The sequence below is a fragment of the Anolis sagrei genome, chromosome 12 (assembly GCF_037176765.1).
Source record: "Anolis sagrei isolate rAnoSag1 chromosome 12, rAnoSag1.mat, whole genome shotgun sequence".
Classification (NCBI taxonomy): Eukaryota; Metazoa; Chordata; class Lepidosauria; order Squamata; family Dactyloidae; genus Anolis; species Anolis sagrei.
In genome coordinates this window covers 188,614-215,253 of record NC_090032.1, presented here as the reverse complement: position 1 = coordinate 215,253, position 26,640 = coordinate 188,614, and the positions used below count along the sequence as shown (strand labels likewise).

Here is a 26,640-nt window from a genome sequence, read left to right as displayed (position 1 = left end):
ATGGCCATTTTGGTATTTATTATTATTATAAAAAACAACAACATCTTGACCAACATCAAAGCCCCCGTTCCACTTTAGGACCTCTTGCTGGGCCGGCTCCATAAATAGAAACAGCATTATTTACAGCAGGCACGGGCCGCCTTCGGCCCTCCGTCCAGGCGTTTTGGACTTCAACTCCCACAATTCCTAGCAGCCGGTACGGCTGCTAGGAATTGTGGGAGTTGAAGTCCAAAATGCCTGGACGGAGGGCCGAAGGCGGCCCGTGCTTGATTAATAGAATTACTCGCGTGAAAACAGTCTCCGATGCAGCGACAACAGGCCAGGATTTGCAGGGACCCTCCTTCCTCACTGCGTGGCCACCGCCTTCTGGCCCCGCTCCGCAGACATGTGCTCCAGCCGCTCCGTGTAGAAGCCATTGAAGTCCAACCTGGAGGAGGACGAGGAGGAGGGGGAAGGAAGAGGCGGGACCGAAACCTTGAGTCAACCTCATCCTGCACAGGTCAGTAGTCCTCACCAAGGAGATAAGGCTATCTGGCAAGGACTGGCTGTTGCTGCCTGGGGGGGGGGGATCCTGATCCGCGGAAACTGGGGGCGCCCCCCAGACGCACACACACGAGGCACTCTCTCCTCACCTGTAGATGATGTTGATCATGCTGTGCTCGCAGTCGTTGGTGCTGTAGAGGCTCAGCTTGTCCAGGAGGTCCAGGAGGTGGGCAGAGAAGTTGCTGTCAAACTTGTTGATGGTGGCCTCGAAGCCCGCCGTCACGCGCAGGGAGTCCGCCCGCAGCTGAGAGAAGGGAGACCCGTTTGAGTCCAATGGAGCCACGGAAAGGGGTTCTGCCTCCACATGTGGAGGAAGGAGGCGTTCCTGGCAGAAGTCAACTGGGAGTCCAATGGAGCCTCCTTCCTTCTGCCGAGGTTTTCAAGCAGAGACAGGATGGCCATCTGTGAGGAGTGCTTGAATGGCCACTGCAGGAATCTGTGGTTCTGGGACTAGGCGGGGCATGGCTTCCCCAGCCGCCACGCGACCCCTCCGGTCCCCCCCACTGCCGCCCACAGGGTCCCTCTTCCCTCCTCCCCGCGAAGGAAGCACCTTCCTGGCCTTCTGCTTCTGGGAGGGGGGCACCTGCGCCTCCTCCTCCTGCTGGCGCTCTTCCTCCTCTTCCTCTTCCTCGTCCTGCATCCGCTCAGTGCCCAGCTTCATGCTGTGGGAGAACCTCTGGGCAGGGACAAGAAAGAAAGTGTTGGATTATGTTTACAACCAAGCACGCATTTAGAGAGACCCCTTTTCTCCCGTCACCATACTCTGATGCTGATGGTGTAGTACAACACAGTCATATACAATACGGATATTGTATTAGGCTAATAATATAATATATTGTATGTCTATATATCCTGTAAGCCGCTTCCAGGACCTACATGTTCCCAAAGGTCTCAGTAAATTATGTTAATAATATAATATAATATATATTGTATATAAATGTAATATTTATAATATTATAGCGTAATACAATATAATACTACTACTATTAATAATACAATTTTATAATTATATATTTTATATTACATGTAATATTGCTAATAATATTACAATATAACGGTGTAGTACAATATAGTAATATATAATACTGATATTGTACTATGCTAATAATATAATATATTGTAAGTGTATATATCTTGTAAGCCGCTTCCAAGGTTCATGTTCCCAAAGGTCTCAGTAAATTATGTTAAAAATATAATGTAATATAATATAATACTAATAGTAATAATACAATATAATACCAATAATACAATATTATAGTTATATATTTTATATTACAATGTGATGGTGTAGTACAATATAATAATATACAATACTGATATTGTACTATGCTAATAATATAATATATTGTATGCATATATATATATATCCTGTAAGCCGCTTCCAGGGTTCATGTTCCCAAAGGTCTCAGGAAATTATTATTATTATTATTATTATTATTATTATTATTATCTTTATTTGTACCCCAATAACAACTAACAATATAATACTACGAATAATATAATAATATAATATATATTGTATATAAATGTAATATTTATAATATTATAGCGCAATACAATATAATACTACTACTATTAATAATACAATTTTATAATTATATATTTTATATTACATGTAATATTGCTAATAATATTACAATATAACGGTGTAGTACAATATAGTAATATATAATACTGATATTGTACTATGCTAATAATATAATATATTGTAAGTGTATATATCTTGTAAGCCGCTTCCAAGGTTCATGTTCCCAAAGGTCTCAGTAAATTATGTTAAAAATATAATGTAATATAATATAATACTAATAGTAATAATACAATATAATACCAATAATACAATATTATACTTATATTTTTTATATTACAATGTGATGGTGTAGTACAATATAGTAATATATAATACTGATATTGTACTATGATAATAATATAATATATTGTATGTATATATATATATCCTGTAAGCTGCTTCCAGGACTTACATGTTCCCAAAGGTCTCAATAAATTATGTTTATAATATAATATAATGTAATATCTATTGTATATACATATAATATTTATAATATTATCATGGAATACAATATAATACCACTACTACTAATACAACATTATAATTATATATTTTATATTACAACATGATGGTGTAGTACAATATAGTAATACATAATCCTGATATTGTACCATGCTAATAATATAATATATTGTATGTATATGTAGTAAACCGCTCTGAGTCCCCTTCGGGGTGAGAAGGGCAGCATATAAACGTTTTAAATAAATAAATAAATCTGTTAAGAGGGATCGAATTGTGCCTTATTTTTATGGCAGGGTGGGGGGCTGTGGGGGGAGGGTCCAGGAGAGACCCCGCCCCCTTCCCTCCCCCCTCTCCCTCCCCTCCCTACCTGCATGCAGTTGGTGAACATGACGCAGACGGACATCATCTTGGAGAAGATCTTCAGCAGCTCCGGGTTGGTGAGCATGCAGTCCTTCAGGCAGTTGTCCAGGAAGCTGGTGTGGTGCGTCAGGACGTCGTCAATGTTGGAGGCCTGTGCGGGAGGAAGCCGTTCCCCATTTGGGTCATGAGGAGGAGGACTGCGGGACCAGGACCCATATGACGTGGGGATGGAGGGACGAGAGGGAGAGTGGGTGCCCCCCCCCCCGTTGCCATGGCGACCGCCCCCCAAACGCACCGACTTGAGGCTCTTCTCCAGGACGTGCCACGTGGGCTCCATGACCTCAAACATCATGTAGTACTGGATGTTCTGCACAAAGTTGAGCATCCGCTGGCGGAGGGTGAAGGCGCCCGCAAACCTGGACAACAAAAAGGGGGGGGGGGGTTGAGGGGAGGGCCACCCCCAGGGTCCTCAGGGCAGAAGCCCCTCCCTCCCTCCTGGTCCTTCTTTAGGGGGGACGGGGGGGGACGGGGTGGTCTCACCACTTGGAGGAATGGAGGGAGTAGCGCTTGGCGGCCTTGCTGCTGATCCAGACGTTGCAGAGCTGCCGCTCCACGTGTTTGCAGTAGAACATGTGCCGGAAGAGCATCTGGTAGCGCGTCAGGGCCTTCCTGCACCGCGTCAAGGGGGAGGGGCACGGCATTATTATTTATTATTTATTTGCTTTATTTCTATACCGCATTTTTCAGCCCAAACAGGCGACTCAATGCGGTTACCACTACTATGAAACAGTTTTGAACTAGGAGATGTCGATTACCCATGTCTTATTAATTTTGTCATGATTTTATATTATACTAGCCATCCCCTGCCACATGTTGCTGTGGCCCACTCTGGTTGTCATGGGGGTTCTGTGTGGGAGGTTTGGCCCAATTCCATCATTGGTGGGGTTCAGAATGCTCTGTGATTGTAGGTGAACTATAAATCCCAGCAAATACAACTCCCAAATGTCAAGATTCTATTTTCCCCAAACCCCACATTTGGGCCTATTGAGTCTTCGTGCCAAGTTTGGTCCAGATCCATCATTGTTTGAGTCCACAGTGGTCTCTGGATGTAGGTGAACTACAAATCCAAAACCAAAGGACACTGCCCACTAAACCCATCCAGTATTTTCTGTTGGTCATGGGAGGCCTGTGTGCCAACTTTGGTTCAATTCCATCATTGGTGGGGTTCGGAATGCTCTTTGATTGGAGGTGAACTATAAATCCCAGCAACTGTCAAGGCCTATTTCCCCCAAACCCCATCTGTGTTCATATCTGGGCATATGGAATATTTGTGTCAAGTTTGGTCCAGATCCATCACTGCTTGAGTATACAGCGCTCTCTGGATGTAGGTGAACTACAACTCCCAAACTCAAGGTCAATGCCCACCAAACCCTTATAGCATTTTCTGTTGGTCAGGTTTGGTTCAATTCCATCATTGGTGGAGTTCAGAATGCTCTTTGATTGTAGGTGAACTATAAATCCCAGCAACTACAACTCCCAAATGACAAAATCATTTTTTTTTGAGTGAAGGACATACATTGGAGTGTTAGGTGTCTTGTGTCCAAATTTGGTGTCAATTCGTCCAGTGGTTTTTGAGTTCTGTTACTCCCACAAACGAACATGACATTTTTATTTATATAGATAGATGTTAATGTTTTGAAATGTTTTTATGGTGTTGTGGGCATTGAATTGCTGCCTCTGTAAACAGTTCTGAGTCCCCTAATAATTATTATTATTATGCTATTGTTTTACTGTATTGCTGGGCTCGGCCTCATGTAAGCTGCCCCGAGTCCCCTGGGGAGATGGTGGCGGGGTATAAATAAAATTATTATTATTACTATTATTATTATTATTATTATTGTCCTATATTGTTTAACTGTATTGCTGGGCCTGGCCTCATGTAAGCTGCCCTGAGTCCCTCTGGGGAGATGGTGGCAGAGTTTAAATAAAATTATTATTACTATTATTATTATTATTATTACTATTATTATTATTATTATTATTGTGTTATATTGTTTTACTGTATTGCTGGGCTTGGCCTCATGTAAGCTGCCCTGAGTCCCTCTGGGGAGATGGTGGCAGAGTTTAAATAATATTATTATTACTATTATTATTATTACTATTATTATTATTATTATTATTATTATTATTATTATTATTGTGTTATATTGTTTTACTGTATTGCTGGGCTTGGCCTCATGTAAGCTGCCCTGAGTCCCCATCGGGGAGATGGTGGCGGGGTATAAACAAAGTTATTATTATTACTATTATTATTATTATTATTATTACTGAGCTGTGACTCTGATTTTGTGGCCCAATTGTCCTGGTCACCCTCAGAAATGCACCCGTAGTTGCCTCTCCTCTTTCCAGTCTCCAATTTGGAAGAGAGAGATGGTGGGGATCCACCCCACAGACTCTTCCGGAAGCCAGCCCCCACCCTCCCCCAGGGCCAGGCCTACCTGTTGATGATGAGGGAGAGGGGCCACTTGACCACGTAGTCAAAGGAGAAGGCCTCCAGGCCGCTGAGCGAGAGCTCCGTGGGGTCGGCGTTGAGGATGGCCTTCTCCTGCTTGGTCTCGATGGCCAGGACGCGCAGGAGCTGCGTGATGAGGTCGTGGGGCATCAGGTCGATCTGGGGAGAGAGAGAGAGAGAGAGAGAAGGCGGGGAAGGAGAGGGTTAGGGTTAGGGGAGCCTGAGCCCCGCAAGGACCCTCTAGCCTTGGAGGAGACACAGTCCAGGCACAATGGGGCTCTTCCTCAGCTGACCCATCCCGCCTGGATTCAGCTAAGACTGAATGTTGTTGTATTTTATTGCCTCGTTGTGTGTGTTTGTGTTTTATTTTATTGTAATATGCTGTTGGGCTTGGCCTCATGTAAGCCGCCCCGAGTCCCCGTTGGGGGAGATGGTGGCAGAGTATAAATAAAGATTATTATTATTATTGTTGTTGTTGTTGTTGTTGTTGTTGATGCCGTCCAGCTGAGAATCGACAGGCTCAGAAGAGGGCCTCTCAGCTGTAAGGGATTTACTGGGCAGCGAAAATAGCTGGTGGCCGCAGCAGCTCTTTGCTGGGAGCAACGTCTTGGAAAGAGCTACAGCCGGTTATCATAATAATAATAATAATAATAATAATAATAATAATAATAATAATCTTTATTTATACCCCACAACCATCTCCCCAAATGGGACTCTGAGCGGCTTACATGAGGCCCAGCCCAGCAATGCAGTAAAACAATATAACACAATAATAATAATAATAATAATAATAATACTCTTTATTTATACCTCGCCACCATCTCCCCAGGGGGACTCAGGCAGCTTACATGAGGCCAGGCCCAGCAATATAGTAAAACAATATATCACAATAATAGTAATACTACTACTACTACTAACAACAACAACTTTATTTATACCCCGCCACCATCTCCCCAAAGGGGACTCGGGGCAGCTTACATGAGGCCAAGCCCAGCAATACATAAAATATAAACAACAAAAACAACACCACAATAAATAAACCAACCAAGTAAAATAAACAGTGCAAAATAACATAACAGAGAATAAAACACAGTGGGGGGGGGGGGGCAAATGCGCGACATAAAATGATAAAACACTGGACGAGAGAGCCATGAACAGACACATTTGTGGGGAGGGGGCCCATCGGGGAGGGAACAGTGGCGTTAGGTTACGAGTGTTTGTGGGCCTTGTGTTTGGACTGATGGATATTGTACGATTCTGAAGAAGGGATTGACCAGGAGTGGCTGTTCCCAGTGCAGCCCAACCCAAGGCAAGAGGCTAAAGGAGGAGCGGGAAGGGCGCCTGGTCCGGCGTACCTTGAGGTCGTCCTTGAAGGGGTCAGTGTTGGCGGTGCTCATGCGCAGGGCCAGCTCCAGCAGCGCCTCCAGGCGGGTGGGCACGATGTCCTCCACGGGCTTCTTCAGCTCCTCCTCCGTCAGGTCCATGAAGTGGACGTAGAAGTCCCCTTGGTCCATCAGGAAGTAGTGCTTGATGGAGCTGAAGGGAGGGAGAGGAGGGAAGAGAGCCACCTGGAAATAAAGGGGGAGCCGGAAGGGGGCCGGGCCGAGTCGGCAGGGGACAGCCTCCGGGGACCCCGCAAAGGGCCAAGAGGAGGGCCAAGGGGTGCACACACACACACGTCCATGGGGAAAGGCAGGCAGGGGAACCCTCGGGGCTCCTCTCGCCCCTCTTCTTCTTCTTCTGCAGACTAAACAGAACCTCAGACTCAATTTGTGTCTCCAAGGTCTCTCTCCCATATGCCTTGAAGGCGACGATGTGCATGTCTCTGTTCGTGACGGCAAGGAGACAGTTCACCCAACCCTTCCTCCTACTCCTGCCCCCCCCCCCCAGGATGCCCTGGGCCAACAGCCTCTTCCCAAGTATCTCTCCCAACCGGGGCCCCTTTCTGGAGCGGGGCCAAACCCATGGCCTGCCTTTGGAGGGAGGGGCGCTGGAGGGGCGGGTGGGCGGGCGGACGCACCGTAGGTGGGCCACGAGCTCCTTCTCCTCCATGAGGAAGTCCAGGAGGACCTTGCTGGCGTAGCTGTAGGCCTTCTCGATCTGCTCCACGTACTCCCGCTCCTTCAGGGTGTAGATGACCTCCTTGGCCACCGGGCAGCTCACGTTCTGGCCACACTCCCGCACCACGTTCAGGTACTTCCCTGCACAGAAGGGAGGAGGGATCTATTTATTTGCTTATTTATTTACGCTATTTCTGCCCCGCCCATCTCAGCCCGAAGGCGACTTAGGGCGGCAAACAGTCGGCACAATTCGATGCCATATATAAAATACATACAACAATAACAATAAAGCATCCCATTACACTGTATCTAAAAACATCAAAACATTGAACAATAAAAATATTAAAACTACGTCGCCATGTCCAGTCCTCATCTGTCCTGTTGTCTTAGCCGTTCCCGGGTCATTTTCTGTTTCAAATTTGTCTAATTATGCTGAGGCTCAAAAAGCTTGCTCAAAGAGCCACGTTTTCAGGTTAGGAGGGAGGGGGCCGATCTAATATCCCTGGGCAGGGAGTTCCACATTTGAGGGGGCACCACAGAGAAGGCCCTGTCTCTCATCCACGCCAGACGTGCTTGTGAAGCAGGCGGGATCAAGAGCAGGGCCTCCTCGGACGATCTCAAGTCCCTGGTGGGTTCATAGGGAGGGATGTGTTCAGACAGCTAAGCTGGGCTGGAACCGTTTAGGGCTTTGAATTGTACCCGGTGGAGCCAGTGGAGCTGACACAGCAGCGGAGTTGTATGCTCCCTGAGTGCCGCTCCTGTTAGCAACCTGTCTACTGCTAGCTGGACCATTTGGAGCTTTTGAACAGTCTTCAAAGGCAGCCCCATGTAGAGCGTGTTGCTGTAGTCTATGCAGGACGTAACCAGAGCGTGGACTACCGTGGCCAAGTCAGACTTACCAAGATATGGGCACAGCTGGCACACAAGCTTTAACTGTGCAAAAGCTCCCCTGGCCACCACCAAGACCTGGGGTTCCAGGCTCAGCGATGAGTCCCGGCTCACTCCGAAGGAAGGAAGGAAGGAAGGAAGGAAGGAAGGAAGGAAGGAGTGCTGACCCCTGGACTCCCAGGGGAACCCGGAAAGCTGAAACCAAAGCCGGAGGGTGGCCCTGACCTGCACTGAGGATCTTGTCGGCCACCTTCTGCAGGAAGGAGGGGATCTGCTGCGGGACGAGGGTGTAGCGCTGGTCCCAGTACTTGTCGTTGTAATCCTCCTGGATCTTCTCCTTCTGCAGCTCGTGCTCCTCCACCATGAATTCACTGCCGGGGGGGGGGGGGGAGGGACACACACACACGACGACACCGGTGAGCAGGGGGCAGTGGCATTCCGGCCACAACAGGATCCCCTCCTGCCCTCAGACACACAACCAAGAAGCTGGACGGACTGAGCGGAGAAGGGAAGTGAGGACGAATGTGGAATGTATGGATTAGGAGTAAATGCTGAAGTATAAGTGAGGATGAACTGGATGAAGAAGGGTGGTGAGCACGAGTGAGTGAGTGCATGTGAGTGAATGTTACAGCATATGCGCTGCTCCCCCTTTTTTGTCTGTGTAACCACATTTTGTCTATATAAATAAACATGTAATGTCTGTTTGTGGGATTAACACAACTCAAAAACCACTGGACGAATGGACACCAAATTTGGACACAAGACACCTCTCAGGGCAATGAGTGACCACCACTCATTAAAAAATACTGAAAAACAGTGGAAGGGACTTAAAAAGCCGAAAAACAATACAATACATGACAACACATTACAACACATATGCAAAACCAAATATATACACAAACACACATATATACACATATACATAAATATATACACACACATGTATACACTTAAAAGACATATACACAGACTGGGCCACAGAACTCAGAAACCACTGGACGAATGGACACCAAATTTGGGCACAAGACACCTCTCGGGCCAATGAGTGACCATCACTCATAAAAACAATGAAAAACACAACAGGAGGGATTTAAAAAGCCAAAAAACACACAATACATTACAACACATATGCAAAACCACATATATACACAAACACACACATATAAGCATATACACGCACACAAAACACATATACACAGACTGGGCCACAGCAACACATGGCAGGGGACGGCTAGTAATCTAGATAATGTAATGTTGGTTTGTGGGATTAACATAACTCCAAAACCACTGGACGAATGGACCCCAAATTTGGACACAAGACACCTCTCGGGCCAATGAGTGACCATCACTGATAAACACACTGAAAAACACAGTAGAAGGCCAATAAACAATACAATACATTACAAAAAATATGCAAAACCACATATATACACAAACACACACATATATACACAGACTGGGCCACAGCAACATGTGGCAAGGGATGGCTAGTAGCTCTTATAAAACCCAGTGCTGAGTATGTGTGCCTGCTGCTCTCTCTCCCACTGAAGACAGATTAAAGAGCATTGTAAGGTTCAAATACTATTCCTCAGAGTGAGATCTGGGTGCCTGTCCCTCCCCCCTCCCCCCCGCCACGCCCTCCCCTTGCGCACCTGTAGGGATCGTTGATGAGTCCCCTGTAGATCCACTTCTCCAGGATCTCGAAGTAGGGGACGCTGGCGGCCTTGGTGAGGTAGAGGCAGAGCTCCTGGGCCTGGCTGTCCCCCGTGGAGCTGAAGGTCTTGTCGTGGAGCAGGCTCAGCGTGGCGCCCCCCACGCACTCCCCCCGGTCCACGGCCATCGCTGCGGCAACACGAAGGGAGGGTGAGGGAGGGAGGAAGGAAGGCAGGCGAGTGAGGAGACCCTCCCCTCTCCCTCCTCTCAAGGGGGGGGGGTCTGCAAGGGACCCAGGAGGAGAGAGGGGAGCCCCTCACCGATGGAGGCCAGGATCTCCATGGTGCGCATGGTGGGCTGGATGTAGAACCAGAGCTTCTGGAGGGAGAGGAGGCCCTGGCGCTGGAGGTGCTCCAGCTGGGTGACCAGGATCATGTACTCCTTGACCAGGGTCCGCATGGCGGCCGCCAGCGCGTGGTTCACTTGCCCGTACTCAAACGAGGCCTTCTCCTCAACAAACCTATATAAAAAGGGGGGAGCCAAGACACGTATGCCCCATGGGCAACGGCTCAACGAGTCCAACCTTAGGAAGGACTCCCTGCCTCACGGCTTCCCTTCCCCCCAGTGCCAGTGCGCGTACCTGGTCACCCCGGAGTAACTGGCGGCCACAGGGAGGATGCGCCCAACCAGCTCCTTGACGGACATGTCCAGGTTGGGGTCCACCAGGAAGGTCCGCCCCTCTTGGCCCACCAGTGGCTGGGCGGCAATGTACTGCCCGTCCACCCCGATCAGGACGTAGAGCAGGTCCTCCACCAGCGCTGACTCCTGCGCCGCCAGCGGGAGCGTGCCTGGAAGCGGGGGCGGGGGGGGGGCACAGTGGGCCTTGTTATTTGGGAGTCGCGGGTCAGGAAATGGACACCTTGGTAGAGGCCCTCCTTCCCTCCCTCCCTCCAGGAACCCACCGATGGGCACGATCGTGTCCGTGCTGAGGGCGGAGCCCGGGAGGAAGTCCCCGAGGAGGGCGGGGCGCTCGTAGACCCAGTCGGGGAAGGAGGGGAGGGGCTGCCCGGTGTTCTTCCGGCTCTGCTTCTCCCTCAGCTCCTTCCGCACCTGGTGCAGCGGCTGCAGGAGAGACAAGGCGAGTCTGACACGGCTGGAATACATGCCGACTCTGCAAGTGGGGTGCCGTGTGGCTTCCTGGCAGTGTGACCCTGTTCAAGCAGCACTTTCTCCTTTATTCACTTCACCCTGTGCCTGGTGCCTTCAAGGAAGCCCCAAGCAAACAGAGTGTATAATATCCCCCCTGTGGGGGTCTTCCGGCTCACCTTGGGCCGGTGGTGCTGGGGCCCGGAGGCGGCCACGCTGCCCAGCTGCTTGCGGAGCTCCTCCAGCTCCTGGGCCGTCATTTTCGGGGCTGAAGAAGAGGCGGAGGAGGCGGTGGCGGCAGAGGAGGCGATGCCGGGGCCGGCAACGGGAGCCGTGGCCACTGCAAGCTCGGCCCTCTCCTTGGCGTTCTGCTGCAGGAACTGGAGGGTCTGCGAGGGGAGAGAGAAGGGGAGGGTCGGGTCAGGCAGGGTCGCAGGAGGGAGGCTCCCCACGGCAAGCACGTCTCTCGGGAAATTGGGAAGGGGTCAATCCTGGTTACTCTCTATTTGAGAAGCGGGGTTTGAGAGTGCAGAATGAAACACAATACAATAGCTTTGTTGTCATGGTGCTGTTGCACAAAAAAATTAAATGTGTTTCCAAGCACACATCACAAAACAACACGCCCACCCCTCCACACCCCACCCACCACCACTCAGCCCCCAATGCCACATCAACGCGAAGCCATAGAGTTCAATGTAGTCACAGCTCTGCTTGTCCTTGCCTTTGTCACCCTGTGGCCTCAGCCCCATGGTTCTTAACTAGAAGTCATTTGTAAGTCGGGTGTTTGTAACTCTGAGGTTTGTAACTCTGTAGGGTATTGCCTGTCCAACAATAACCCCTCTCCCCGCACCCCACATGGCCACGGAGGCCCCTCCCCTTCTCTCCTTCAGTCTACTGCTGTCACTCACTCACTCGCTCACTCACTCACTCACCGGGGGGTCCCCCGCGAGGCGGGCGAGGAGGCCGAGCAGGGCGTCAAGGTGCCGCACGTTCTTGCCCTTCAGCTCCTCGTACTTCCGCAGGAAGGTCTCTGGGCAGCGGGAGCACTCCGCCAGCTTGGCCTGAGGAAACGGAGAGGGAAGGAGAAACAGGAAAGTGTTGCCCAAGGCTCCCATGGCCGGGATCACTGGGTTGTGTTTCAGGCTATATGTCCAGCAGCATTCTCCCCTGACATTTTGCCTGCATCTATGGCTGAAAGTGAAGCAAGTGGAGTATAGGGAGAGGGAGAGAGAGGTGGGAGGGGCCTGTGGTGGTGGGAGGGGCTGATGGGAGTATCAACATATATATATATATATATATATATATATATATATATATATATGGGGTGGGAGGGGCTTTTTTTTTTGTCGTGTCAGGACCAAGTCGCTCCTGGTGTGAGAGAATTGGCCGTCTGCAAGGACGTTGCCCAGGGGACGTTGCCCGGATGTTTTGATGTTTTATCATCCTTGTGGAAGGCTTCTCTTATGTCCCCGCATGAGGAGCTGGAGCTGATAGAGGGAGCTCATCCGCCTCTCCCCGGATTCGAACCTGGACCTGTTGGTTTAGCCCACTGTGCCACTGGGGACTCCATTAGTGGAGGGGCTGAAGGGAGGGGAGAGGGTTGGGGGAGCATCCACTGATTTATAATTATGGGTATATATGTGGGGTGGTGGGAGGGGTCTGGGGGAGTAGGAGGGGCTGATGGCCGCATCCATTGAGATATATTTATGTATGTGTATGTGTGGGGTAGTGGGAGGGGCTGAAGGGGGCTGTGAAGGGTGGGGCCTGGATGAGTGGGTGGAGCTGAGGGGAGAATCCATGGATTTATGTTTATGTCTATCTATGTAGGGCAGGGGAGGGGCTGAAGGGAGGGGAGGGGAAGGGGTCGGGGGAGCATCCCTTGAGTTATGTTTATGTGTGTGTGTGTGTGTATATATATATATATATAGGGTGGTGGGAGGGCCTTCAGGGAGGGGAGGGGCCTGGGGCCATGGGAGGGGTGAGGGCAGCGCTTCTTTCTCCACATCTGTGGGCCCCTCCCCCCCTCCCTCCCCCTCCCTCCCCCCCAGGGGTTTTGGCCTTCAACTCCCAGGAATCCGAACAGCTGGGGAAGTGGCTGGCTGGGGGTTCTGGGAGTTGTAGGCCAAGACCCCTGGGCGAGTGAGGGCGTCACAGGGCTTCCTCCCCCGCTCCCTCCCTCCCGGCCCGGACCCTGACCTTGGCGGCGGCGGCGTTGGCGGCGGAGGGTGCCGGGGCGTGTCCGTGCTGGGCGCGGCTCTTCTGGAGGAGCTCCACGAAGCCCTCGGCGCCCCCGCACCCGCCCCCGCCGGCCTCGCCCCGCAACAGCAGCAGACGCACAAGCTCGTCCACGTCGCGGTGCAGCCGGAACTCCGCCATGGCCGCCCGCCCGCCCGCCCGGGAGACGGAGACGGTGAGGAGGGGAAGGCCAGGCCCAGCTCCCGCTCGCTCGCCCCTTCCTGCCGTCTCCAGGCAACGAAAACCTGCTTCCTTCCGCTGAGGCCCGTTATGGCTCCTCCCCTTCCGCCTTAGCCGGAAGCCAAGGGGCGGAGCCTCCTTCAGGCCGAACCCTCCTGCGGCCAGCTATGGCGCAGTTTCGCTCCTCCCCTTCCGGCTTAACCGGAAGCCAAGGGGCGGGACCTCCCTCAGGCCAATCCTTCCTGCAGCTCTTTATGGCTCCTCCCCTTCCGGCTTAACCGGAAGCCAAGGGGCGGAGCCTCCCTGAGGGAAAGGGCAGCTGGGATGGAGAGTTAGTCTTCCTCGCTCCGCCTCTTCCGCTTCGGCCAGGAAGCCAAGGCAAAATGGCGGCAGCGGCGGCCAGCTCCGTCTCGGGGCCTTTCCGCTTCCGCCCGGCGCGGCTCCGCTTCCCGGCTCACCACCCCTTCTTCGAGGTGCCCGGATGTTGCGGAGGGAGGGAGGGAGGGGAAAGGAAGCCACGCCCCTTGCCGTGCGGTGCTCCTTCTCTGTCTTCCGGTGGAGGAGCCCGGCCCGGGAGGAAGGTTCCGCCCCGACTTTGAGGCCAAACGCCTTTCCAGATCAGAATGCCAGAGATGGAAGAAGAAGGCCCCTTCTGGGCAGGGAGGCACCACACGATCCCTCCCGGCAGATGCCCATCCAGCCTCGGAATAAATAATAATAATAATAATAGGAACCTTATAATAATAATAGTAATAATAATAATAGGAACCATAATATAATAATAGGAGTTATAATAATAATAATAATAATAATAATAATAATAATAGGAAGCATGATATAATAGTAATAATAAGAACCATAATATAATAAGAAAGCTCCAATTAGTCCAATGGGCGGCAGCCATGATACTAACAGGAGCGGGGCGCAGGGAGCACACAACTCCTCTGCTGCACCAGCTCCACTGGCTGCCGATCTGCTACCGGGCCCAATTCAAAGTGCTGGCTTTGGCCTTTAAAGCCCTAAACGGTTCTGGCCCAACTTATCCGAACGTATCTCAACCTATCAGCCCACCAGGACCCTAAGATCTTCTGGGGAGACCCTGCTCTCTATCCCGGCGGCTTCACAAGTGCGGCTGGCGGGAACGAGAGACAGGGCCTTTTCTGTGGTGGCCCCTCGGCTTTGGAACACCCTCCCCATAGAGGTACAATCAGCTTCTTCGCTGATGATGTTTCGGAAGAGACTGAAGACATGGATGTTTAAACAAGCATTCGGTTAATCCGTTGCAACGAATTTTGATGACTAAGGATTGGTAATCATGGACGACGAATTGGATTGCGATTTCAGTTACGAGATGCGTAGGATTTTTTATTGGTGGCCCAATAATTTGTACTGTAGATGTTGTTTTATGCTTTTAAATTGAATACTGTTTTTAAATGTTGTAAACCGCAATGAGTCGCCGACTTAGGCTGAGATATTAGCGGTATACAAGCGTATAAATAATAATAAGAAGAATAGGAAGCATAATGTGAAAATAATAACAATAATAAGAAACATAATAAAAGTAGCAATAATAATAGGAAGCATAATATAATAATAGTAATAATAATAATAATAGAAAGCATAATATAATAAGAAGAATAGGAAACATAATATGAGAATAATAATAATAATAATAGGAAGCATAATATAATAATTATAATAATAATAATAATATAATAATAATAGGAAGCATAACATAATATATGTTATCTCTTGCTGGATTAACTTTGGTTCGTGTACAAGGATTTTTTCATTTGTTGTGTGCCTTCGAAGTGGATGACTGTCTGTAATATTGATGTTGGAAACCGGCCTGAGTCCCTCGAACAGAGGTGAGAAGACCAGTGTACAAAACTGCTAAATAAATAAATAATATAATAATATTAATAGGAAGCATAATATAATAATAATAACATAATAATAATAATAATAATAGGAAGCATAAAATAATAATAATATAATAACAGGAAGCATAATATAATAATAATAGGAACCATACTATAAGAAGAAGAAGAAGAACCATGGACTGCTAGAAGGCCCCAAAGAAGACCCCTTATTCTGTCATGAAGGGAGGCCCCACAACCCCCTCCTTCCTTCCCTCCTCAGTCCTTGTCTCTCGGGTCTCTCTGGCCGCAGGAAGGCGATGTCCAGCGGCACCTGTCCCTCTGCCAGGCCACGCTGGCCCTCTCTGCAGCCCAAAGCGAGGAGGAGGAGGCCGAAGGTGGAGGAGGAGGAGGAGGAGAAGAGGCCCAGTTGGATGGGAGACGGTGAGTAAAGGGACAGGAGGAAGAGCAGACCCATAACCATTGTGTGTGTGTGTGGAGCCCCCGGTGATGCACCAGGTTAAACTGCTGAACTAGCTGACCAAAAAGTTGGTGGTTCGAATCCAGGGAGCGGGGTGAGCTCCTGCTGTCAGACCCAGCTTCTGCCCACCTAGCAGTTCAAAAACATGCAAATGTGAGTAGTCAGTAGGTAACGGCCTAGTGGGAAGGTAAAATCACTCAATGCTGTAAGTCATGCCCATGGCCACATGACCTTGGAGGTGTCTATGGACAACGCCGGCTTTTTGGCTTAGAAATGGAGATGAGCACCAGAGTCCCAGAGTCAGACACGACTGGACTTAATGTCAGGGGAAACCTCTACCGTTACTATATTATATATTGCATGCAATAATACTAATAATATTGTGGTATAGTGGTATAGTACAGTATAGAAATATATAATACTAATATGTGCAGTCATGCTGGCCACATGAACTTGGAGGTGTCTGCGGACAATGCTGGCTCTTCAGCTTAGAAATGGAGATGAGCAACACCCTTCACAGTCGGACACGACTAGGCTTAATGTCAGGGGAAACCTCTACCTTTACTTTATTATATATTGCATGCAATATTACTAATAATATTGTGGTATAGTGGTATAGTGCAATATATAATACTAATCCATGCAGTCATGCTGGCCACATGAACTTGGAGGTGTCTGCGGACAGTGCTGGCTCTTCAGCTTAGAAATGGAGATGAGCAACACCCTTCACAATCGGACACGACTAGGCTTAATGTCAGGGGAAACCTCTACCTTTACTTTATTATATATTGCATGCAATATTACTAATAATATTGTGGTATAGTGGTATAGTGCAATATATAATACTAATCCATGCAGTCATGCTGGCCACATGAACTTGGAGGTGTCTGCGGACAGTGCTGGCTCTTCAGCTTAGAAATGGAGATGAGCAACACCCTTCACAATCGGACACGACTAGGCTTAATGTCAGGGGAAACCTCTACCTTTACTTTATTATATATTGCATGCAATATTACTAATAATATTGTGGTATAGTGGTATAGTGCAATATATAATACTAATCCATGCAGTCATGCTGGCCACATGAACTTGGAGGTGTCTGCGGACAGTGCTGGCTCTTCAGCTTAGAAATGGAGATGAGCAACACCCTTCACAATCGGACACGACTAGGCTTAACGTCAGGGGAAACCTCTACCTTTACTATATTATATATTGCATGCAATATTACTAATAATATTGTGGTATAGTGGTATAGTACAGTATAGAAATATATAAGACTAATCCGTGCAGTCATGCTGGCCACATGACCTTGGAGGTGTCTGCGGACAGTGCTGGCTCTTGGGCTGAGAAATGGAGATGAACTCCAGAGTCCCAGAGTCACACACAACCAGAATGTCAGGGGAAAACCTTTACCTTTACTATATATACACAGGCTACCCCCAAGTTACAAACATCCGACTTACAAACAAAGTCTCTCCTTCCTTCCTTCCTTCCTTCCTTCCTTCCTTCCTTCCTTCCTTCCTTCCTTCCTTCCTAGGGCGGAGGTGCGTTGCCACTTCCAGGGCTGCGGGGAGGCCTTTGCCTCTTTGGAGGCCTTTGAGCACCACTACGACCTGCTCCACCGGGACGTCTGCTCCGCCTGCCGCCGGGCCTTCCCGTCTCGGCGCCTGCTGGACCTCCACCTCCTGGAGCAGCACGGGGCGGCCCTCTTCCAGCTCCAGGCCCAGCAGCGCAGCATGGTAGGAGCCCCGGGGTCAGGCAAAGTCATCACACAAGCCTGGGGCTGGTGGTCGGAGGATGCTTGGCTGCCTGTGCCTCTGCTCAGAGGGTTTTCCTTCCCTTCCTGTCCCTGTGATCATTGTATTTTGAGGGAATGGGGAAACCAGGACTCCTTTTGCAGCCAGGAGACTGACCACTGACCCTCCCTTTTCTCTCTTTCTCTCTCTCTCCCAGTTCCAGTGTTTGGTGGAGGGCTGCCCAGAGGCCTTCAGGAGCCCAGAGGACCGCAAGGAGCACCTGGTCACCACCCACTGCTACCCCCCAGACTTCCGCTTTGACAAGACCCCCAAACATGGAAGGTACTTGCCCACGGAGGGAGGGAGGGAGGCCCAATGGTTTCATCCCATTCACATAGCATTGTGCTGCTCTTCCATTGAGGCCTTGTGAGAAAGGTCTGGGGGTGAGGAAGAGAAGGCAAGAGGGGGGAGGGCCCGCCTGCCAGGGACAATTTTCCTGGGCCACTCCTGCCTTTCAAAGGGCGGCCACCATGTCGCTTTGGCCTCAACCCTCCTCTTCCGGCAGCAGAGCGAAGGCAAGGAAGCCCCAATCCGGGAAGGACGGCACTGCGCCCATGGAGGTGGCGGACCAAAAGGAAGGGGTGGTGGAGGAGGGGGCGATGCCCGTGGCGGATGCCATGGAAGAGGAGCCCAGGGGGTCCCTCCAGACCCAGAGGCAGGCGACACCTAGGGAGCGGCCCTTGAGATCCCGGTGAGTGGCTTCATCCTTTTCTGGGAGCCATTGTGGCAGATGGAAGGGGGCAATGGAAGTGGGGAGGGGGGGGGAATTGCCCCTTGCTTAACCCTTCAGTGGACGTGTGTGACCACATGTCTGTTAGAACTGTATTTCCACACAGTAATGCACAATGGAGTTACAGACCGGGGGTTGAGAAGGGCAGGGTATCAATATCTGAAATAATAAATAAATACTGTATATACTCGAATATAAGCCTGAATTTCCAGCCCTTTTTTGGGCTGATAAAGCTCCCCTCGGCATATCCTCAAGTCAAGGTTATTTATTATTTTACTCTATTATTATTATTATTATTATTATTATTATTATTATTATCCCACTCCCATAGCATTGTGCTGCTCTTCCATTGAGGCCTTGAGAGAAAGGTCTGGGGGTGAGGAAGAGAAGGCAAGAGGGGGTTATTATTACTATTATTACATTTATTACTTTACTCTATTATTGTTATTATTATTACATTTATAGGTTAACTTTATTATTTTTATTTTATTTTTATTACATTTTTGCCAATTGTTCTGGAATTTCTAAGAAATAAATACAGACGACTTTACATTAAATTAAATGTAAAATTACAAGAAACATAAAGGATAGAAGGGATTATAAGAAAACAACAAAAAAGAAAGAAAAAAATTCAGACATGTAATTAAAAACTTGGTAAACAGAACCTGGAAACAACTTGCAGGGAAAACTCTCTCTAAGTTGAGAAAGGGGGGGGGGGGGCTTTCTTTTCTTTTCTTTCTTTTTGTATTCTTTCATTACTTACATTACTTTTCTTTCTTCTATCAAGTTTCAAACTTTCTTTCATCTTCAGTTGTTCCACCACTTTCATTGTATGTTTTTTTGCAAACATCAGTTTTACTTTATGCAAAATTTCTTAATAAAAAGCATAAATTAAAAAAAAATGTCTGAAAGAAACACAGCTGAGGGCAACGGAGCAGCAAACAAGGCTCTGCATTGAGGAGGGAAATAGAGGCCGGCTCTGCATCCCTGCTGGAAGTAGATGGGGGGGGGGGGGTCCCCCAAGTGACCCCTCCTTCCTCTCTTACCAAGGGCCAGGGGAGTGGGATACATGCCTTTCTGGCGCGGGATCTGCTCACTTTCCAAGCAGGATTCTCTCCTTTCCAGGTTTGCTTGGGTGAGAAGCGGTCACCGGGGAGGGGGGCACTTGGGGCCGAGCCTTATTATTTATTTATTTCCTTACTTACTTTGCTTCTATACGGCTGTATCTCAAGCCCGAAGGCGACTCACAGCGGTTCACAAACAGTAAAAACAGTAGAAACAGCAGTGGTTCCATACAACATATAACAATTGACTTAACACATTATCCATAAATTACCAATAAGCCATTACAATGCACAATTATTACAAGAAACAACCGTACCCAACCTTCTCATCATCCAAGCGTAGTCCAGGTTCGCCGTCCATTGTTCCATTCCTATGTTCCATTCCCAGATTGCACTAAATTACTCAAACGCCTGCACAAACATCCAGCTCTTCACCTTTTTGTGGAATACCATTAGAGATGGTGCTAGTCTAATGTCCGTAGGAAGGGTGTTCCACAGCCGAGGAGCCACCACAGAGAAGGCCCTGTCTCTTGTCCCCGCCAGCCGTGCTTGTGAAGCAGGCGGGATCGAGAGCAGGGTCTCCCCGGAAGATCTCAAAGTCCTGGTGGGTTCATAGGCAGAGATGCGGTCAGATAGGTAGCTTGGGCCGGAACCGTTTAGGGCTTTAAAGGCCAACGCCAGCACTTTGAATTCAGCCCGGTAGCAGATCGGTAGCCAGTGGAGTTGGCGCAACAGGGGGGTTGTATGCTCCCTGCGCTCCGCTCCTGTTAAAATCATGGCTGCCGAGCGTTGGACTAGTTGGAGCTTCTGAGCTGTCTTCAAAGGCAACCCCACGTAGACCAGACCCCTCTCTCTCCTTGACCAGACCCCTCTCTCTCCTCTTGCTTTCCAGGGTCCCAGCCAGTATTTCCTTTGGGCAGGGAGCCCCCCGGGCCTTTGAGGGCAGGAGCAGCAGGAGGAAGAGGCCCTGAGCAGGAGGGCAGCCTGCCGGACAGTGCTCTCCCCCCCTCCCCTACTTTGGCCTTGGACGCGGTCAGGAGTGGCCCCCCTCCATCGGAGGGCAAGGGCCCGTCTCCTCAGGGATGTCCAGCAATAAAGCAGCATCCAGCCCATACAGTGGTGTTTCCAATCTATTCTGCACACCTGGAAGGAAACCCAGGACGCCAAAAAGGTATAAAGTCCTTATTTCCAACTGAATGTAAATGATAATAAATGTTATGTAAATAAAACTGACACGTGCACAGGATGCATGTGTTTACACTGCTGGCAAGACACTCTCGTCTGTTTATTGTTCAATCAAAATCTGCCCTCCTGAAACTAGATTTCTCTGCCTTTTTACTCTCTCAACTGAAGCTTTCTCTCCAGTCTTTGTTTCCACAACAAACCAAATCCAATTCTCACAGGGACAAAAACTTTGGGAATGTTTGTATTTGGGTCCAATATTTTTGGGCTTCTGCAAGACCACAATATGATAAAAATATCCCAGTATCGTGCTCGCATTTACAATTATTGTCGTTATGTATCTTAGAGTCTGCCTGGTATCAAATACCACTCTTTTTTCCAGTGTGAATTCTATGATGTTTATGTAGAGCTGAACTATGAGAGAATAATAATAATAATAATAATAATAATAATCCTTTATTTGTACCCCGCATCTACCATCTCCCGCAGGACTCGGTGCGGCTTACAAGAGGCCGAGCCCAAAGTACATCATCAACAAAAACACAACAGACAACAATACAATGCAACAATACATAAGCAAACAATAAAACAGTAACAAAGCACGACACTGTTAAAAACCTGTGGCAGGGCCAAATGTAATAGTTAAAATTCTAAAAATGCTGGGCATGTCCAGGTGAGGTAGGATGGATATTTGGGGAGTAGAAGGGTGTGCAGACAATTCTAACTCTCTCGTAAAGTGCATTAGGGACAATTGCTTGGGATTCCTTAATCTGGGAAGGCACACTGGAACATCCATGTTTTCAAGCTCCTTCTGAAGACTGCCAGTGTTGGGGAATGCCTGATGTCCTTGGGGAGTGAGTTCCAGAGTCGAGGGGCCACCACCGAGAAGGCCCTCTCCCTCGTCCCTACCAATCGTGCTTGCGATGCTGGTGGGATCGTGAGCAGGGCCTCTCCAGATGAACGAAGGGATCATGTGGGTTCGTATACGGAAATGCGGTCACGCAGGTAGGTGGGTCCCAAACCGTTTAGGGCTGGAAGCGCTTTCCACACTCCAGGCATTTATAGGGTTTTTCCCCAGTGTGAGTCCTTTGATGAGAAGCTTACAGGCTTTTCTAGGCCCTCCATCCTGGCTGCTAAAAGGTAAGGATTCTTTACAGAGGCATTCCTCATCTCTCCGGGCAATGAGTTCCAGAGTTGGGGGGCCACAGAGGAGAAGGCTCTCCCTTGTAGATTTCCACGGTGAGTGAAGCTCTTTCCACGCTCTAGGCATGTATAGGGTTTTTCTCCCCAGTGTGAGTCCTTTGGTGTGAATGTAGGTTTCCACTCCGAGTGAAGCTCTTTCCACACTCCTGGCACGTGTAGGGTTTCTCCCCAGTGTGAGTTCTATAATGGGAACAGAGACGTGAGATTTCAGAGAAGCTCTTTCCGCATTCTGTGCATTTACAGGGCTTTTCCCCAGTGTGAGTCCTTTGGTGTCTGTGGAGACTTCCACTCTGAGAGAAGCGCTTTCCACACTCCTGGCACGCGTAGGGTTTCTCCCCGGTGTGAGTTCTTTGGTGTGACTGTAGATCTCCGCTCTGAGAGAAGCGCTTTCCACACTCCAGGCACGTGTAGGGTTTCTCCTCAGTGTGAGTTCTATCATGAGAACTTTCAGAGAGGCTCTTTCCACACTCGGTGCACGCACAGGGTTTCCCCCCGGCATGACACCTTTGATGTGAACGTAGACTTCCACTCTCGGTGAAGCTCTTCCCGCACTCCCGGCACGTATAGGGCTTCTCCCCAGTGTGAGTCCTCTGATGTTTATACAAGTCTCCGCTCCGAGTGAAGCCCTTTCCGCACTCCAGGCACGTATAGGGTTTCTCCCCAGTGTGAGTCCTTTGATGGGAATGTAGGTCTCCGCTCTGAGCGAAGCCTTTCCCACACTCCTGGCACGTGTAGGGTTTCTCTCCAGTATGGGTTCTATAATGAGAATGTAGGTGCGAAGTTTCCGAGAAACTCTTTCCACACTCCAGACACGTATAGGGTTTCTCCCCAGTGTGAGTTCTTTTATGTTTGTGTAGACTTCCTCTCTGCGCAAAGCTCTTTCCGCACTCCTGGCACGTGTAGGGTTTCTCCCCAGTGTGAGTCCTTTCATGTAACTGTAGGTAATCCCTCCGAGTAAAGCTCTTTCCACACGCCAGGCATCTATAGGGCTTCTCCTCCATATTCACAGGGACATATATGGATGCTTGGGCCTTCTGTTTTCCTTTCTGATCCAAAGGGAGTTGGGTCATTCGTCACAATCAGGACCTTGGGAGGATTCTTCTTCCTACGGGACTCTTTCCTTGACTGTTCTTTTTGTTTCCAAATTCCTCAATGCCCACTCGATGCTGGTTTGTTTCCCTTCACGCCACAGCCGGCTCCACAGAATCCTCATTTCCTGGTCAAGAAAGAAGCAAAAGATCAGGCATGAAGCCCACAGCCTCCTTTACCTCTTTCCCCTTCGTGGGTCAAGTTGGCTGTTAGGAATTGTGGGAGCTGCAGTCCAAAACACATGGAGGGAGGGACGAAGTTGGCCCATGCCAGCACCAACTCCAGAGTGAAGAGAGAGCGGGGCAGAAGGCAGTCCCATCTGGTCTCCTGTGCTTTACTAATAATATAATATAATATATTGTATATAAATATAATATTTATGATATTATAATGTAATTCAATACAATAATAAAATATTATAATTATATATTTTATATTACATGTAATATTACTAATAATATTACAATATAATAGTATAGTACAATATAATAATATAGAATACTGATATTGTGCTGTGCTAATAATATATTGTATATATTGTAATGCAATAATGTAATGCAATATAATACTAATAATATAGTATAATTATATAGTTCAGTTCTTGTGGGTTTTTTCGGGCTATATGGCCATGTTCTAGAGGCATTTCTCCTGACGTTTCGCCTGCATCTATGGCAAGCATCCTCAGAGGTCTGCTGGAGCTGGGAAAAAAGGGGTTTATATATCTGTGGACTGACCAGGGTGAGACAAAAGGCTTTTGTAAGTTGGGCTAGGTGTGAATCTTTTCAACTGACCACCTTGATTAGCATACAATGGGCTGACTGTGCCTGGAGTTTGCTCCAGGCACAGTCAGCCCATTGTATGCTAATCAAGGTGGTCAGTTGAAAAGATTCACACCTAGCCCAACTTACAAAAGCCTTTTGTCTCACCCTGGTCAGTCCACAGATATATAAACCCCTTTTTTCCCAGCTCCAGCAGACCTCTGAGGATGCTTGCCATAGATGCAGGCGAAACGTCAGGAGAAATGCCTCTAGAACATGGCCATATAGCCCGAAAAAACCCACAAGAACTGAGTGATTCCGGCCATGAAAGCCTTCGACAATACATATAATTATATATTTTATATTACACGTAATATTACTAATATTACACTATAATGGTATAGTACAATATAGTAATATATAATATTGATATTGTACTATGCTAATATATTGCATTACATATAATATAATATTATGTAATGCAATATAATACTAATATATTATAATTATATATTTGATATTATACAAAATATTACTAATAATATTACAATATAATGGTATAGTACAATATAGTAATATTTAATACTGATATTGTACTGTGCTAATAATATAATATATTGTATGTATGTATGTATGTGTATATATATATATCTTGTAAGCCGCTCTGAGTCCCCTTTGGGGTGAGAAGGGTGGCATATAAATGTCATAAATAAATAAAATAAATAAACACATCCAAATCTAAAAGACAACTATGAAATAAGACAAGGTACGCAGTAGATGACGTGGAATACTTGGGAGAACATTCTCTGAGATGGCAAGACGCAGCCGGAGGAATGAAGGGAACCCACTTGCAGGCCTCGTCAGGGTCACCAGGCCATGTCGTGAATACGGGGGGATTTCTTCCTTTGCTTTGGGGCCCAATGGGGGTCAGTCCCATTTCCCAACCGGCTTTGCTTGTGGCCCTCTTGTCAGCAGGGAGGGAAGAAAGAGGGAGGGAGGGAGAGACGGGCAGGAGTGCGAGACTCTTGTATTTCAAACCATGAGGAGCGGCTGAAAGAGCCGGGCATGTTTGGCCTGGAGAAGAGAACAGGATGGGAGGAGGCAGGTTGAGAGCCATGAATACGTAGGTATTGCAAATAATAATTTAAATTATTATTAATAATTAATAATATTAATTAAAATTATTAATTAATATTAATGAATTAGTAATTATTAATAACACTAGCAATAATAATAATAAATAATAATATACTTAATATTATTATTATTAATAATAATAATAATACATAAGTGAGGGGAAGATGTCCCAGGGAGGAGCTGTTCAGCAGTGGAACTCCCTGCCCCTTGTGGAGTGGGGTGGTTGTTTCTTCTTTGGAGGCTGGGTGGCCATCTGTCGGGGGGGCTTTGAAGGCGATCCCCAGGTTGAAGGAAGGATGGAAGGAAGAGGGAACGAGGAAGGAAGACAACCAAGAGGAAGGAAGGAAGGGCGGAAGGAGGGCGGCGAGGCCAAGGCTCCCCTCCCGGAAACAGGAAAAGGCAGGGCTCCCTCTGCCGGAAGCTATTCCGGGGTCAAAGGCCAGGAAGGGACGAGGCCTGAAGCCTGAGAGGGAAAGGAGGCGGAGGCGCAAAGCAGCCTGGGAAAGGGCCATATCCGGCGGGGCCGCTCTTTCCCTCCCACCTCGCTCGCCTCCTTTTCCTCTCTGCTTCTCGCCCCGCCCCTTATCCTCCTCCTCCCGGAAATGACGGAGGGGGAGGTGCCGGCTGTATCGCCAAGCCCCTCCCCTTCCGGAGGAGGCGCCTCTCTAGGAATGTGTCCAGGCCCCGCCCACTCAGTGCTCTTGGGTTGCAGGTGAACTACAACTCCTATAAATCCCTCCAAAGACCTCCCGTATTTTTTGTTGGTCGTGAGGGTTCTGTGTGTCAAGTTAGTTCCAGGTTCATCGTTGGTTGGAGTTCAGGGTGCGCTTTGATTGCAGGCGAACTATACATCCCAGTACCTACAATCCATATAAATTATGGTGAATTCTCCCCAAACTTCTCTAGTCGGTTCTGTTGCTGATCAATTCTGCTCTGTTTGTTGTGTGCTGTAGAAAGGAATAGGAATGGGTTACGGGAGAGGCAGTGGGCGGAGTCATGCAAATTCCACGCCAATGGAGAGAATAAGAAACACTGGGATGCCTGTGTGGGAAGTCTTGTGTTTGTGGAGGCAGGAGCACTCCAGCCACATACACACATCAATAGTCTCACTTTTATTATGTGTATAGATAGATAATGTTGTTGTTGTTGTATTATATACTCGTATTATTATTATTATGTTGTTGTTGTTGTTGCATTTTAATAAACATCCCCCCTTTCTCCTAATATAGGGATCGAATATATGGATTGCAACCAAATTTTTCACTTTGCGGCAACTGAAGTCAACCTGAGTTTGAAGAAAAAAATCAGGACGTTTTAGAGGCCTCTGGAAAAGGGAGATATATATATATATATTTAATTCAGGTAAGAGATGCATTTCTTTTGGAAAAGGGAGAGCGTCTCCCTCTACTTCCTTTCGCTCTGGACTTCCTCCAGCTCTTCGCTGCTGCTGCTGCTCCCACTGGATTCGGCCTTCTTCTGGTAACTGAAATCTAGGCTGTTGGAAGGAAAAAGGGAAGACGCAGAGAGCAAATAGATAAATACATAAATAAAAGAAATATCCCAGGTTCCTCTCCTAAACAGCAATAATAATAACAATAATTGCAGAGAAAAAACTGGAATAGCTGACACGATATGAGGATTTAAAAATCGAACTGCAAAGACTCTGGCACAAACCAGTCAAGGTGGTCCCAGTGGGGATCAGCACACTGGGTGCAGTGCCTAGAGACCTTGGCCT

The 26,640-nt window shown here is 48.2% G+C and overlaps 3 protein-coding genes and 1 long non-coding RNA gene across 8 annotated transcripts; 2 read left to right on the top strand and 2 right to left on the bottom strand.

Annotated features, from left to right (window-relative positions):
• Positions 1–210: 210 nt before the first annotated feature.
• Positions 211–13,703, bottom strand: TUBGCP2 (tubulin gamma complex component 2). The gene is made up of 17 exons (XM_067472264.1): positions 13,388–13,703; positions 12,124–12,252; positions 11,371–11,580; positions 11,008–11,167; positions 10,686–10,893; positions 10,366–10,565; positions 10,045–10,234; positions 8,618–8,763; positions 7,465–7,645; positions 6,800–6,980; positions 5,431–5,603; positions 3,473–3,601; positions 3,228–3,348; positions 2,940–3,083; positions 1,094–1,219; positions 633–787; positions 211–427 (listed from the first exon to the last, which is right to left on the bottom strand). Exons 1-17 carry the CDS (start codon positions 13,565–13,567, stop codon positions 346–348), a joined length of 2,715 nt encoding a protein of 904 aa, XP_067328365.1. The 5' UTR covers positions 13,568–13,703; the 3' UTR covers positions 211–345.
• Positions 13,704–13,899: 196 nt separating this feature from the next.
• ZNF511 (zinc finger protein 511) lies at positions 13,900–20,808 on the top strand. 2 transcript variants are annotated; one of them, XM_060757904.2, is made up of 6 exons: positions 13,900–14,079; positions 15,779–15,909; positions 17,484–17,685; positions 17,900–18,024; positions 18,251–18,433; positions 20,429–20,808. In XM_060757904.2, the coding sequence occupies exons 1-6, from the start codon at positions 13,990–13,992 to the stop codon at positions 20,505–20,507; spliced, it is 810 nt and encodes a 269-aa protein (XP_060613887.2). In that variant the 5' UTR covers positions 13,900–13,989; the 3' UTR covers positions 20,508–20,808. The 2 variants fall into 2 exon arrangements, with proteins under 2 accessions (XP_060613887.2, XP_060613886.2); XM_060757903.2 differs by having other exon boundaries at positions 13,903–14,079; positions 18,248–18,433.
• Positions 20,809–21,158: 350 nt separating this feature from the next.
• Positions 21,159–25,461, bottom strand: LOC132764081 (oocyte zinc finger protein XlCOF6-like). 3 transcript variants are annotated; one of them, XM_067472269.1, is made up of 3 exons: positions 25,055–25,461; positions 24,617–24,842; positions 21,159–23,137 (listed from the first exon to the last, which is right to left on the bottom strand). In XM_067472269.1, exon 3 carries the CDS (start codon positions 22,989–22,991, stop codon positions 21,981–21,983), a length of 1,011 nt encoding a protein of 336 aa, XP_067328370.1. In that variant the 5' UTR covers positions 22,992–23,137; positions 24,617–24,842; positions 25,055–25,461; the 3' UTR covers positions 21,159–21,980. The 3 variants fall into 3 exon arrangements, with proteins under 3 accessions (XP_067328370.1, XP_067328371.1, XP_067328369.1); XM_067472270.1 differs by lacking the exon at positions 25,055–25,461 and having other exon boundaries at positions 24,560–24,905; XM_067472268.1 differs by lacking the exon at positions 25,055–25,461 and having other exon boundaries at positions 24,617–24,905.
• Positions 25,462–25,541: 80 nt separating this feature from the next.
• On the top strand, positions 25,542–26,483 carry LOC132764457 (uncharacterized). Of its 2 annotated transcripts, none has more exons than XR_010910368.1 (2): positions 25,542–25,617; positions 26,135–26,483. It is a non-coding gene; the product is annotated as an uncharacterized lncRNA (long non-coding RNA). The 2 variants fall into 2 exon arrangements; XR_009630354.2 differs by having other exon boundaries at positions 25,542–25,810.
• Positions 26,484–26,640: the final 157 nt, after the last annotated feature.

Excerpts from the sequence above, each read along its gene's own strand:
- TUBGCP2 (XM_067472264.1), bottom strand. The coding sequence starts at position 13,567 with ATGGCGGAGTTCCGGCTGCACCGCGACGTGGACGAGCTTGTGCGTCTG. Across the intron at positions 10,235-10,365 it reads GGAGATCCTGGCCTCCATCG|CGATGGCCGTGGACCGGGGG; the intron begins GTGAGGGGCTCC and ends GTGTTGCCGCAG. Across the intron at positions 7,646-8,617 it reads CGACAAGATCCTCAGTGCAG|GGAAGTACCTGAACGTGGTG; the intron begins GTCAGGGCCACC and ends CCTTCTGTGCAG.
- ZNF511 (XM_060757903.2), top strand. The coding sequence starts at position 13,990 with ATGGCGGCAGCGGCGGCCAGCTCCGTCTCGGGGCCTTTCCGCTTCCGC. Across the intron at positions 17,686-17,899 it reads AGGCCCAGCAGCGCAGCATG|TTCCAGTGTTTGGTGGAGGG; the intron begins GTAGGAGCCCCG and ends TCTCTCTCCCAG. Across the intron at positions 18,025-18,247 it reads AAGACCCCCAAACATGGAAG|CAGAGCGAAGGCAAGGAAGC; the intron begins GTACTTGCCCAC and ends CTCTTCCGGCAG.
- LOC132764081 (XM_067472269.1), bottom strand. The coding sequence starts at position 22,991 with ATGACCCAACTCCCTTTGGATCAGAAAGGAAAACAGAAGGCCCAAGCA.